Source organism: Cyprinodon tularosa, unplaced genomic scaffold (assembly GCF_016077235.1).
Source record: "Cyprinodon tularosa strain WSP-4 unplaced genomic scaffold, ASM1607723v1 ctg367, whole genome shotgun sequence".
NCBI classification, from domain to species: Eukaryota; Metazoa; Chordata; class Actinopteri; order Cyprinodontiformes; family Cyprinodontidae; genus Cyprinodon; species Cyprinodon tularosa.
The window spans coordinates 68372-82372 of NW_024039082.1; the positions used below are offsets into that span (position 1 = coordinate 68372).

A 14001-nucleotide genomic window follows, 5' to 3' on the forward strand; every position below is an offset into this window, starting at 1 on the left:
ATTCCCTACACATCGATTTTGCAAAAATGTAAAAGAATTGATCCAAAATCGATTACATCTATTCTTTTTACCCAGCCCTACTAAGGAGTTGGTTCTGAGCAGCTGGTTCTGAGGAGTCGTTTCTGCCCTTGAAGATTTTCTTTCTACCTCTTTGATCCAAAACCAGTCACTGGAATTGGGCCCAGTTCTGTTCTGCTGCTCCAGGACTCCTCTTCAGAACCTTCAGTCCATCTGAGGTCCGTTTACAGCTAAGTGACGGTCCCTTTAAAGGAACTGGTCCCTCTGGGTCTCTTTGTTCTGTGGTTCTTTTTGCTGTTTTTCAAGCTGCCGTTGACCCGGTCCAGTTTCCCATCATGTTTTATTCTGACATTAGAACCAGCTGGGCTTGATGGAGTCATCAGAACTCCGCCTGAGCTCATGTGTTCGACCCGATCCGACCATAACTCCCAGTGTTATGGCTGCTTGGAGGATAAACAGACCCTCTGATCATGTTGGAGCTTCAGCCCAGTTGATGCCAGAACCCACTGGATCTGTTTCCGCAGCAAACCGGGTCAGATGGTGTCTGCAGCATTTAGAAGTGTTGAAGTGAACCGGGTCAGGCTCTCTGAAACTGCTTTGGTCAGAGCGAGTCTATGAGAAAGTGAGTCCGTGGATGTTCTGGTTCGGGAACTGGATCTGACCGGTCTCAGCCCAAACACTAGCTGCTCTGTGGTTGGATAAAGTAGGCAGGCTATCATGGATCTGTTTGCTGTGATTCTAATGAACACAGGCTGATGTAAGGTCTGTTTATTAGTTTTTTACATTTTATTTGCTAGTTAATTATTTGTATTATTCTGTTCATTATTTTATTCTTTATTTTGTATTTTTTAACGAAAAAGTGACTTTCTGTATTGAAAACTAGATATATTTTTCTATTTATTAAAAAAAAAATATGTTACCAATATTTGTTATTCTCCTTATCTAATCATCAAGAATTTGCTTTATATATATATATATATATATATATATATATATATATATATGTATATATATATATATATATATATGTATATATATATGTATATGTATATATATATGTATATGTTTTTTTTGTTTTTTTTTTTACTTTATATTAAACATTTATATTTAAAACATTTCTGGTGCTTATAATAAGATCATTAAAGACGGAAATAATAAGTTCAGTTAAATCATTAAATAAACTGCTTTTTCAGAATAATTGCAGAATAAATCTCAGTATTTATTATCCTGTGGAAGGTTTGTCCATCCTGAGCTTCCATAGTAACAGTGTGTTAATGTGTGAGGTGACTCAGTCTTCTTGTCATTACCCGATCCGTACCGGAAGCACGATCCGTACCATCAGCTCATTTGCGCGTGCGCAAACAGAATAACTTCCGGTGGCAATATTTCCTTTTTCTTACTCTTTTATTCTTTTGTATTTTTTTTAGCGGCATGGGTTTCTTTTTGTATATCTTTGTATTTTCGTCAATATTGCATTTTCTAAAAATAAAAAAATAGAAATACATAAAAAAGTTCAATCGCCTTGTGATAGTTAAAATATATATTTTTTCTCAAATAAAAAAATAATAGAGTGCATTCACTCTATTATCATAGAGTGCATCAGATAAACGTTACACAATAATATATTCCCAGACTGCTCTTAGCATGTCTGATGATGATGTCAAGCAATACAATGGATTGAATTTAAAAAGCATCCATTTCTTCCAGAAAAGTCTTCAATAATGTCTTTACGATGTAGTTTAGTATTCTTTATTTATATCCTTAAATAATTAAAGTTTTTTCAGTACCGTAATTACATTATTTTTTGGCAACCCGGAAGTTATTCTGTTCGCGCAGGCGCAAATGAGCTGATGGTACGGATCGTGCTACCGGTACGGATCGGGTAGCGACTAGGGTTGTCACGATACTAATCTTTTCAACTCGATACCGATACTAAGGAAAATATTCGATACTCGATACCATTTTCGATACCACAAGGATAAAAACAAAGACTCCAAAATTCTACAGCAATATTTTCATTAATAGATAAACACCATAAAGGTTGAAAGCTGTGTACAATATTAAGCAAGCTTGATAAAAAACTTATAAAATTAAAATGAAGTGTTCCTTCCTTGGCTATGCTTTGCACACATAACAATGACACTAGCCAAACCAGTTAAGAAACAAAAATAATTCTCAGCAGCCGCACCTCTTACAAAAAAAAAGTCTGAAACTGAAAAGTGCGTAGAATTATTCAATCACACAGTGTTCAGAAAGTGACTTGTCTTCTATTCTGCACTTTAAATGAATGACTGCTTAGGTGCCACTGGTGGTGGCACTGTATCGATACTTTTAAAAACGAGTATTGTATCCGGATACAACGTTTCAGTATCGATACTTTTTTGAGTATCGATACTTTTGACAACCCTACTAGCGACACTCATTGCTCAGGACTAAATGAGCTGCAATATCAGGCTTCCAGCCATAAGGTTTACCTTTGAGATGCGTGTTGTTGGATGCAGCAGCCATCAGTGGGCTGTCGACCCCTGCTGGTAGGGATGAAATAATGCAGGGGGTTCACTCTCTCAGCGTTTCTCTCAGAACCTACTGGGGAAATTTGGATTGTATTTCCTGTGTGGCTCGTTGCAACCTTTCCAAATCAGTATTTCTCTAAGCTGAAATTTTTGGGCGGAGTAACTAACCTCCATCTGTCTGCATTCTTAGCTGTCGAGCGAGCAACAGGAAGAGTTTGATTGTGACGTCCAGCACCTCCCCGACTCTTCCTCGACCGCACTCACCTCTGCACGGACACACAGGTAACTGCTGCCTCCAGGCACACTGACCACAGGGGGAGCTGTTGTAGAATCACCTGGCCTCACCGGTGTGTGTTCTACCAGCAGGGGGAGCTTCGTTGTTATTGTGATTAATAAGAATATTGAACCCATTTCCTCTTGGATCTGTTGATGTAAACTTCTGATCACTAATGTTCTACTGTTAGAGCCTCCGCTGACCTATGGAGAGGAATTTGTTCCAACATCATTGAAAGCAAAGAACATGTTTCTCAAAAGGAAATATAAAAAACGTTTCAGTTAAAAATAGCTTTGAGAGAAATATATCAAGTAAATGCAGAAAATGAACCTTTATTATTGTTTTTTTTGTAATACTTTTCCAAATTAGATTTTTTTTTTTTTATTACAAAAATGCAATTTAATCTGCTCAATTATTGGCGCTGCAGATTCTGTTTGTCTGCTAAGTGTGGACGTTAGTGATAGTATTTCTATTGGTCTTGGCACAGACCACCAAGAAGTGTAGAGGCGGAAATCTGTAAAATAAGATTTAAAAAGAATGCAAGTCTTTCATCAACTTTTAGTTTTAGAAAAAAAAAACTATTATTAAACATTTATAAAAATTTATGTTACATTAAACATGTAGCATGCTTTAGCATTAGCATGCAGCAAAGGTGTATTAGCATGTGGTGATGGTGAGTTAGCATGAGAAAATGGTGTATTAGCATGCGGCAAAGATGCATTAGCATGCGGCGATGGTCAATTACCCTGCGGCCAAGGCATTTGGCCTGTGGTGGTGACGAATTAGCATGCGACGAAGTCAAATTGGCATGCAGTGACAGGAAATTGGCATGCGGCGGTGGTGAATTACCATGCGGCAGGTAAATTCGCACGTGGCAATTTGTATTAGCATGTGGCAATGGAGTATTAGCATGCCGCGACGGTGTATTAGCATGTGGCAATGGAGTATTAGCATGCCGCGACAATGTATTAGCATGTGGCAATGGTGTATTAGAATGCAGCGATGGTTATTAGCATGCAGTGATGTGAGTTTAGCATGCGGCAATGATGTATTAACATATGGCGAAGGGGAATTAGCTTGTGGCCATGATGTAATAGCAAATGGCGAAAGTGTATCAGCATGCACTGAAGGTGAATTGGCAGGCGGCAAAGGTAAATAAGCATGGGGTTATGGTGTATTAGCGTGCGGCGTTGGTGTATTAGCATGGGGGATGGTGAATTTTCCACAACAGCTTTATTCTGCTTTTCCTCAGGTGACAGCCGCAGTTTTAGGAAGTAGAATTATGTTACCAAAAAATAGATTTCAGCTGAGAAGTTGCTGCCATAGGCGCTGTCAGCCGCAGCTCAACAACAAACACTCAGTGTTGTATTTGGGTGTGTGTGTCTGTGTGTCAGCATGTGAAAATGTGTTTCCTGAGTTTTTGTTGAATGCTGCTGACAGCATGAAAGACAAGTGCAGAAAACCTTCCAAATCCAGCCTCCTCCATCGTGCACACAGATGATGATGATGATGGATGGTGGCAGGAGGATGATGGAGAGATGAAAGAAAACAACAGAGAGGAAAGTTTGACATAGAACGAAGACAAGCAGCAGGGAAAGGGAAAAAATACAGCAAGCTTTAGAAAATGACATCTTTTGATATAAAAGAGATGCAGATCTAAAAATGTATATATATATATATATATATATATATATATATATATATATATATATATATATATATATATATATATATACACAGGTATTAGAGTGTGTGTATTCATGCTCAGAATATTCAGTACTGCCCTGTTGGTTCTGTTCATACAGACCCAACCATAGCGTACTAGAACAAATACAACGTTGTGGTTTGCTTGTTTTCTGGATTTACGCGACATGTTTGCAGATTTTATAGCATCCAGTAATATTACGCTCTGCTGAAGCTGCAGAGATTGGAGGAGCGGAGCCTCTGGTAGAGCTGCACTGCAGGCAAAGCAGTCTGATGGTTTGGGCAGATTGTAACAGGTCCATTTATATCGATTAATATACAGATAAGCATCTTTGAATTTTAAATAATTTTAGAACTGATTAAATGAAGTATTTTAAGAATCTGCCTCCAGCTGTGACTGAACTTTGCTGTTTGGAACCACTGAGTTCAGTGGAGAAATGAGGGTGGACCGGACCAAAAACCCAAACTCTGGTTCTGTCCTGCAACATGGCAGCTCTGAGGTTCTCCTTCCAGACTGGACTTGGAGGTTCTCGAAGCCACAAAAGGGTTCTGACCCTCATGTTATGAAACAGGCCTAAATCACCATGGTAACCAATGGCTCCCAGGTCCTGAAACTTCAGAGTCATACCTGGAGACATAAACTGTCTGAGAAATGACATGAGGAAAGATGAACTAAGGGTTTGTCTGTTTAAGAGGAAAAAGGACAGAACACAGCAACAGCTGAAACAGAAGGAGCGCTGACTGCAGCGCCACCTACTGGAGGGTAAATCACACGTCCTTTATAGATTAATACTGGATAAAAACACTGAATGTGTTTGTACCAGCCTGGTCTTTACACCGTTTCACTCTTCATCTTTACAGTTTGTTAAAGCTAGCAGGGAGGGAGACTAGTTCTGAGGAGATGAAGGAGTCGGGCGTCATTTTGCTTCATAAAAGTTCGGACTGGAGGCAGAGAATAGATCTTCTATTTTAAGCTTCTTTCATATGTTCTTGATTGAACATGATCAGAGATGATCAGTAGAGGCTGCTGCTGTTTCACTGCGTGCTTTCAGAGGAGTAATAACCTCTCTCCACCCTCTAAGGTGCTGTGTTGCCGTGGTAACGCTGCCATTCGTCCTGCAGTCGGGTAAACCGCCGTGTCCTTGACCCCACCAGGGAAGCAAACACTGCTGATTAAATGTTATATCACTAAATGAGGAGGCTGTCGTTTATTTCAGCAGCACTTTTACCAGAAATCATAACCAGAACATTGGTTCTGCTTTCCTCTCGGACCCGACCACTTCTGATGAGATCCTCACAGAAACCTTGACCACCGCAGGAAGCCACAAGGATCCTCAGCTGCCCTGGAAGCTCTACAGAACCATCCTGGTTTTAGTCACCAGATCCTCATGTGGTTCTTGCAGTTCATTAAAGTTTTCCGCCTTTGGTTCTGCTCACACCAGAGCATTTTAATCAGGTTTAGACCCGGACTTTGACTAGGCCATTGAAGCTTCTTGATTTATTTTCAGCCATTTTGTTTTGGGTCATTTTCCTAGTGGTCAGGGTCAACTCCTCCAAAAAGTATTTAGTGACTAAATTGACCTACAAGGGACCTTAATGTCATCATTAGTCACCTCGGGGGCAACAGTGACCTACAGATGTTGAAAATAAAACCCTCTCTTTCTTTCCTTAATCCTGTTCAATTAACCAGGTGATCAAGACAACGGTAGGAAGTTAAAACAGGATGCTTCCTATCATGGATCCTCTAGCATAGGGATCTCCTGACGTCCCTCTCTGGCACTAAGGAGCTATTGGGTTTCTCACACTGCTCTGCATGACAGGGCCTCTAGGCACTGCCTGCCTCATCTGTCATGTTCACTGGGGCTAAACAATTTATTATTTATTTATTTCAAAAATCAAATACGGTAGCTAAAGCTAAAACTTTACTGTTGCTGTTGTGTGGAAAAAAAAGAAAATGAAAAATCCACTGGATTTTGTTTCCAAGTTTGAAGATATTTCGCTTCCCATCCAAGAAGCTTTTTTTGGATGGGAAGCGAAACGTCTTTAAAGTCCAGTGGATTGTTTTTAATTTTCTTTTTTTTATTGAATGTCTATGACCTGGATGACTGAGAATCTGTGTGCTAGCCACAATTTTCTACTCCTTTCTGTGTGACAACACACCACTTTAAGATTATTACTGCCACCTAAAGGGCTTGAGTGGGAAAGTCACTCTGGTTACATTTAATGGAACCAAACTGAGTGTGAAATAATTGCCTTTTGTTAATTTTGATTATATTTTAGATACAGTTAATTGTCCAGGCTTACTTACTATTCAGGATCTAGTTCTTACTCTTCACCCCATCAAAAGCAAAGGAGAATGAGCTACCTTTAACACTAGTGGGGCTGAGGGTCTGTCTGGGATGTTTAGCTGGAAAAGCAAAGCAATGGAGCTAATCCCCGTACTGGACCCTTCCTGGACCAGGACCTGGACCTAATAATGACCTTAATGACCTCAGTAGATCTTAAGGTTGGATTGTTCTGACAGCCTTTGCCTTCAAACTGCATTCAGAACTAAGAAGCATTTTAAATGAGAGGATAAAGCGTATAGGAAGCAGTAATAAATAGATGATATTCATTGTTTTTGGTAAATCCAAACATAAATCAAAGGCTCTTCCCTGTTCTGCCGCTGTGTAGCTCAGTCTGCTGCTCTCCTGCTGGTTTCCAGTTGGCTCTTAGTGGGAAAAGGTCAGATGGAGACGGGCAGCTCTGCAGGCGCTCTGCCTTCTGATCAACAGAGCTGCCTCTCGTCTTTTTAACAGGAATAAAGGTTATAAAGAATGACAGGCGGTGCTCCTGGCTCCTCCTGTCACCACAAACTGATATTCAGAGATATTTGAAGCTCCTTTCATTCGTGTTACGCCTCCTTCCCAATTATTGCTATATTTTCTTATCTCAGCCTCCCGTTCCCTGGAGGCAGAGCGTCAGAGAGGCACAAAGCTGAAATGACATTAGTATGCATCTCCTGTGCAGGAATACTTTGTGAGATTTGCAGAACTAGGTCACTATCGCTTCAGTTTCTGACATGAAAGGTGTAAAGCAGCAGGAATATTTGCTATAATTACACCTCCTGTAAAAATACAACTGAAACTTCAGCCGGTTAGATGAAGGATAATGCTGCCATTTAATGTTCCTTTGGTTTAGATTGCTTTAAATGGGTTTATAATGGTGACCTGTAAGGTCACTTAGCATGATGTCTTTAAGTCAATGATTAAATATAAAAGTTCAGGTGAATCTGAGGTAATGGTAACTTATTAAAAAATCTAATCATAGTTTAGTCTTCGAAAACTTTGCCTTTGTTTCTGATTTTAGAAAGTAAGAATGATAAATGATCATGAAATATTCCAAGCCTTTGACTCCTCTAGTTTAGATGACCGTGGTAAAGCTGATCTCAAAATGAAATAAAACCTAACATGGTCCAGTTCTGGTTCTCTTTATCAGATGGTTTTAGGCCATTTGTGGATCCAACTGTGATTAATGGTTCTGGATGTTCTGATCCAGCCTCCATTCCCAATGAAGTCAAAGTTGTCAAAGCTGCAGTTCTTTACTGGACTGGACGTCTTCCTTCCACCAAACTTTCTATGAGTGCGCTTGGTCAGAGCAATGACCCCTTTACCTCCTCCTGCTCCTCCTCCAATCAGCAGTCCCCTTCTGACCCAGGCTGAATAAGTTTTAGTTTTTCTTTCTAAGTGTCAGAATTCCAAGAAATAATAGTGTGATAATTCCATGTATGAAGGTACATGTAGTTCTAAAACATCAGTTTTACTTTTTCAATTCACCTTTCTCAGGATTTTCACATGTTTGGAGCTCTGGCTTAATGCTTATAGAAAGAAATTTATTGAGATTTATTGAAAGCAAAAAGCAGGGTTCAGAGAAGAGCATTTGAACAAAGTCTTTTTAAAAAAATGGAACTAATGCATTTACTCTATAATCTTTATGGAAACGTTTAAACGATATTTATACATTTGAAGTTTTTTCACTTTCATATTTGATTTTCTCAAATATTTATTATTTTTCAAAGTTCTTTTTTACTGTCTACTTTCTCAGATTTTGTCTCGAGATCTTAATTTTTCTCCCAAATTTTATTTTCTTTTTGTTATATTTTTGTGGATTTTATTTTTAATCCAAATTGATTTATTATTTTTTTTTTTTATTGCGTTCTTTTTAAATCCTCTCATAGATTTCATCCTGTGCTCTCCCAGGTGGTCTGTGTCTGGACCAATAGAAATGCTGTAGGCAGAGCAGAATCGTTTCTATTGGTCAGCGCACAGCCAATCCAGAAGTGTAGAGGGGAAAATCTGGAAAACAGGGTTTGAAAATGAAGCAGTTCCTAAAATCTCCCTACACAACTTTTAAGATGAAAAAAAAAAAAAAAAAGTAAAGATATAAAATCTGAAAGATAAAAAAAAAAATGAACTCTCTTAATTGAAAAGTTATTAAAGGTAACATTTTAAAAGGATTCTTCCTTTAAATTTCCTTTTCTGAAACGTACCAGTAATATTTGAACAAATTTCTCTCCATATATGTTTAAATGTTGGAGAAATGTTTTTGGTAAGAAGTCCGTTTTATACCATCAACAATTTGATTCGAATTTTTTGTTTGACTGCAGCTGCAGGAATTCTGACTCATTCAGATTTTGCCCCTTTTCTCTGTCTTGCAGGCACCAGCCCACTGGACAGCCCCCGCAATTTTTCCCCCAACACAGCTGCTCACTTCTCCTTCATTCCTGCACGGAGGTGAGCTGCTCATACACTTTCCTTGGTGGCAGAACATTTGGATCAGACCCGTTTCAGCTTGGTTCAGAGAAAAGTATCTGCTTGCTAGAGGATGTTTCTGTGACAGCTGAAGGAGATAGTGATAAATGGCGCCCAGATGGATGGGCTGTTCTCCAGGTTTCACTCTGTATGTCAGTCATTCAGGCTGGAAGAATAAACTCCCGTCTGCTCGTATAGCTCCCACTGCTGACATACTTTTTTTTTTTTACATCAAAACCAGATTACAAAAGTTAACATCAACTGTAAATAAGCCTCATTTGTCCCCCCGGATGTTTCCACGGCAACAGCATGAAGCATCTGGTGTTGGTGCAGCAGAGGGAATGAGGGTTAAAGCAGGTTTAGCTGCTGTCCTTCTGCTCATTTCTGGGACAACAGCGACCCCCAGTGGTGGAGCTCCATATTACAGGAAGACGACCAATGTCCTGCTGTTCATTTAGTCACAAACTGAAGCCAGTGGCTGATCCTGGATCAGAATCCTGGATGCTGATCCGGCATCAGCTGTCTGAACCCGGTGCAGCCGGTGTTGGTCTGACAGAATGAATGATGTGTAAATACCAACCATGTCTTGTTTTCCTCACAGCCACGGACACAGAGCTGACAGGTAAACTCCCCCACCTCCCTTCACCCTGCTACTGCCTCCTCCCTGTCTGAGTCTCTGCATGGCCGAACCTTTTCTCCTTCTCCATGAATTATTGTGGTTAATCCAAAAGAACCAAACCTCTGCTCTCTAACAGCAGCAGTGATTTCAGGAAATCACCTGGAAAGACCTGAGCTTGAGAACCTCTGAGTCTACAGGACCTGCCCGCCTCATCCCGCCTGTGCTCTGAAACCTGTCTCCTGTCCTTCAGCCTGAAGGTCTCTGAAGTCTGGTTTAGAGGAGCAGAGGAAAATCTCCAAACGTTCTGTCCAAATTTAGTCTCAGTTTTCCCCCTGATTTAGTTTGACATTGAGTGTTTAATCCTTTGGTGAAAACAATCCAACTCCAGATCTGTGTGTTTGTGGCTCCTTGGATCCGATGACTCACACAGAACCGGGTCAGAATCTCTGCTCCTCTCAGACCTGCGGCTTCATCTGGACACATCTGCATGTTTCTAGCAAAGGGTTCTGGGTTTTCTGCTGCTGCTAGAAGGACCTGGTTCTGGTTCTCTCTGCAACAAGAATTCCTCTGAAGGAACTCCTTCAGAACCGGCTTGTGGTCCAGTTCTTGGTGCTGTCTAACTTCAGGCTTAGTGTCTGCAGAACCCGAGCTTCAGTTCTGGTTCTGTGTTTCCTCTTTGGATGGATGCTGCGCTGTTTGGTCTTCTTTCAGTTTCTGTTTGGTTGTAAATCCTGACCCTGATTGCTTGATCCGTGTAAATGTCTTTTCCAGGACCGATGGCCGACGCTGGTCTCTGGCCTCGCTGCCCTCCTCTGGGTACGGCACCAACACCCCCAGCTCCACCGTCTCAGTAAGTGTCTCCTCTGTCCATCTCTGCTCTATAACACAGATCCGCTGTTAGCTTTTATCAGTTTAACATCACAACAGATTTCCCTCTAATTATCGATTCAATAAACACAATGATTGAGCTTCATAGTCAGCCTCTTTGTTCTAACCCTGATTCTGGGTCCTCTCAGCTCCTCTACTCCCCGCCAGCAGCTGCTCCTCTGTTTACTTCAGTTTTCCTCTACCTGTTTGGTCATGATAACTCATCTTCTGCAATCGGTTCCCTTCTCCTTTGACCTTTGAACCTTTCATAGCTTTAAAAATTCCTCCTCCCCTCCAGGAACCCCTTTGTTTCCATCTTTTCCTGCTGTAATCTCCTGATCTTCAGCCAGAATATCTCAATGATCCCAGAATAAACCTCAGCTTCATTTAAAAGCTGGACATCCTGCTGTTAAACCTCCACATGGACTGTAGAGAAGATCAGATGTTCTCATAATAGTTCTTCAGAGTTAAAAAGTCAAGTTCTCTGATCACATTCTAACCTGCTGAGCATGTGAAGGTTTGAGAAAGTGTAGATAGAAATGATGGAAAAGTTGAGGGTCCTGCTCAGTTCTCCTCTGATGGATTGTTGACGTTCTTCTCAGTGGAGGGAGCAATAAAGTCTCTAACCATCTTACTTAGAGAATTCTTCATTCCTCCGATGATCTTCTGACTCGTTTAGTTTTAATCCTGTATTTTCTGGTTTCTAAGCCCTGAAACCAGATGTGTCCCGTCCAGGCCTTAGCTCAGTCTGCAGCTGCTCCCCGTCCTCCCCGTCCTGCAGTAGCTGCTGGTTGTAATCTGTGCTCCCTCTGTGCTCCTCCTCTCACAGTCCTCCTGTTCATCTCAGGAGAAGCTCCACCAGCTGCCCTTCCAGCCCACGCCGGACGAGCTGCGCTTCCTCACCAAACACTTCAGCTCAGAGAGCATCACGGACGAGGACGGCCGCCGCTCCCCCGCCATGAGACCGCGCTCCCGCAGCCTCAGGTAGGACCTCCTCTGGTGGATGGAGAACATGTGCAGTGAGGTGGTTGGTTCTGTAGTTCTCTGAGAACTCGAGTCATACGCAGATGGGCTCCACGTAGCTTCGCCTTCCATCAAACCAAATTTCTTAAGTGTATTACTTAAAGTCGTAGGGAAGTCCTATTTTAATTTCAAATCATTCTGGCTTAAGCATGTATATAAATGTACTCTTTATCAGACTACATTGTCTAAATTTCTATTTAAAAAAAATCCTTTCCTTAAAGGGACACTATGCAACATTTTTCAGTTAATTAATGTGTTCCATAACGTTTTGGATGATTAAATGAGTCATTTCAGGTTGAACAAAGGTATTCTCGGCTGCCCTGGTGGTCTGTGGGGGAAATACCGCAATTGCAGGAGCACCGACCCGCACCCACAGGCTCAGAAGTCTCGTGAGAGTCAGTCTTACTTTACGGCCGAGAACTGCTACACCCCCCAGTTAAAAGCATTCTCGTTGCTAGCACAGTGGCGATCCTTGTGCAGTTGTGCTACGTTCACGCAGCAAAAGCAGCAAAATCGTGTCTGCTGCTTCATTTTTGCTGCTTGAACCAGTTAGTTCTGACGCTCTGGCTGTGCGGTGCAAAAGTGTGTCTGACGCGCGTTGGGCGGAGCTTCACTATCCTTTCTCTGCCTTGCAGCTATATTTGCTGTGATCATTTGGAATAAAGTAGTTTTAATATGTGTTTAAATGAGAAAATACACCTGAAAACGTAATCAGTGCCGTCAGTTCATTCAGATTATTATCCTGCCTTCAATATTTTTTCTGTCGGAGCCGCTCAGACCCCCACATACCAGAAGGAACCCCTTCATCAGCAGCCTCTGGCCAGGTCACGTCCTCGCGGTTCACCGCGGCAGCTGGTAGGTGTTTTTCATCTAAATAATCCAAACTGCATATTCTGCCGGCAGATTTCTGCATTTTAAGTTAATTTAGGCGTCAATAAACTGTTTAAGAGGAGAGATCATAGCCTCTGATCATCAGCGCTGTGTCTCTCTCCCTGCTTCAGCTGGTCAGACGCGCTGGGCCTGCTGCTCCTTTGCTGCGCCTTGACGCGCGTCGACCATTGACTTTGCATGTAAACTCGCTGCTTCTGTCACGCCAGCTGCGGTGTGAACGCAGCATTAGTCATTCGTTGCGTTCGCCTGTCTGCTAAGCTCAAAACAACCGCGCCTGGCTTGACGGAGAAACCAGGAGAACAGCTGTGCATATTTACGACAGTGCACTTTTACTTTCGCCCTCTGGGGGGAGCCTCACTGGAAAATCAACACCGGTTGCATAGTGTACCTTTAAACATGCTCAAACATGTACAGCTGTAAGCCTTCTACACCAAACCAAGCTTCTGCCGCCCTGGCGTCCTCTTCCACATCTTCGTCCCCGCTTTCCTCCTCTAAATAAAAAATGTATGAAGGAGGAGACTCATCCACGACCTCTGACACAAAACTCTCCTCCTCTTGCATGTTTCTGTCCATAGTGTTCCTTGACGGTGTCTGTTCTAAGTCACCAATTTAGTGCTACTTGGTCCCAATGGAATTTCCCATTGGGAACCTACTAGCGCTAAGTTGCTAACTGGTTAGCAAGATGCTTCCAACAAACCGGCCACAACCAAATTTGCTTTTGAACCTTCCACCACAACAATCCACCCCCGTGATAATCGACCAATCACATTCACTTTATTCACTCTTGTAAAGTTGGGCACCAGTCGGGAGAATTCAGAAATGCAACCATTGGAACACCCGCTTCCCTACGATGTTAAACTTGATGGATTTGGAACAAAATACAGGACAAAAATAGACAGATTGACCTCATTAGTTTTACTTTTCATCAAGGCACCTGAGCTGCTTGATGAGCTCTGATGGCTCAGTGTGAAAACAGCTGATACCAGATCTACATTCAGGATGTTCTTCTACCTCATTTTGTTGAACTCAAACATATAAGAAAAACATGCTTTTTGGTTGATAAAAGCTTGTTTGATTTTTCACGACAATGCAGAGCAGATCGCAGTGCAATTTTATTTTACTACCTAAAAAGAAATAAAATATTTTCATCTACCCCTTGCAATGCACTCACAGACCACTAGGGGTATGCATAGCTCCAGTTGTATTACTGGTGTAGCTGACTCCCCATAGAGCTTACGATCACCTTATTTGTCTTCATCAACCAACCCTTCAATATCAACCCTTGGAGTGTCTCAATAGGGC

General features: G+C 41.6%; 1 protein-coding gene across 18 annotated transcripts in view; it reads left to right on the plus strand.

The window, feature by feature from the left end:
- Nucleotides 1–14001, plus strand: part of mast2 (microtubule associated serine/threonine kinase 2) — an 84400-nt gene that overhangs the window by 48583 nt on the left and 21816 nt on the right. For 12 of the 18 annotated variants that reach the window (XM_038296076.1, XM_038296078.1, XM_038296086.1 and 9 more), the window contains 5 exons: nt 2722–2813; nt 9206–9281; nt 9901–9921; nt 10690–10768; nt 11615–11769. In XM_038296076.1, the coding sequence (XP_038152004.1) occupies nt 2722–2813; nt 9206–9281; nt 9901–9921; nt 10690–10768; nt 11615–11769 (423 nt within the window). The remainder of the gene's footprint in view (nt 1–2721; nt 2814–9205; nt 9282–9900; nt 9922–10689; nt 10769–11614; nt 11770–14001) is intronic. The other 6 variants (XM_038296092.1, XM_038296082.1, XM_038296093.1 and 3 more) reach the window with 3 other exon arrangements.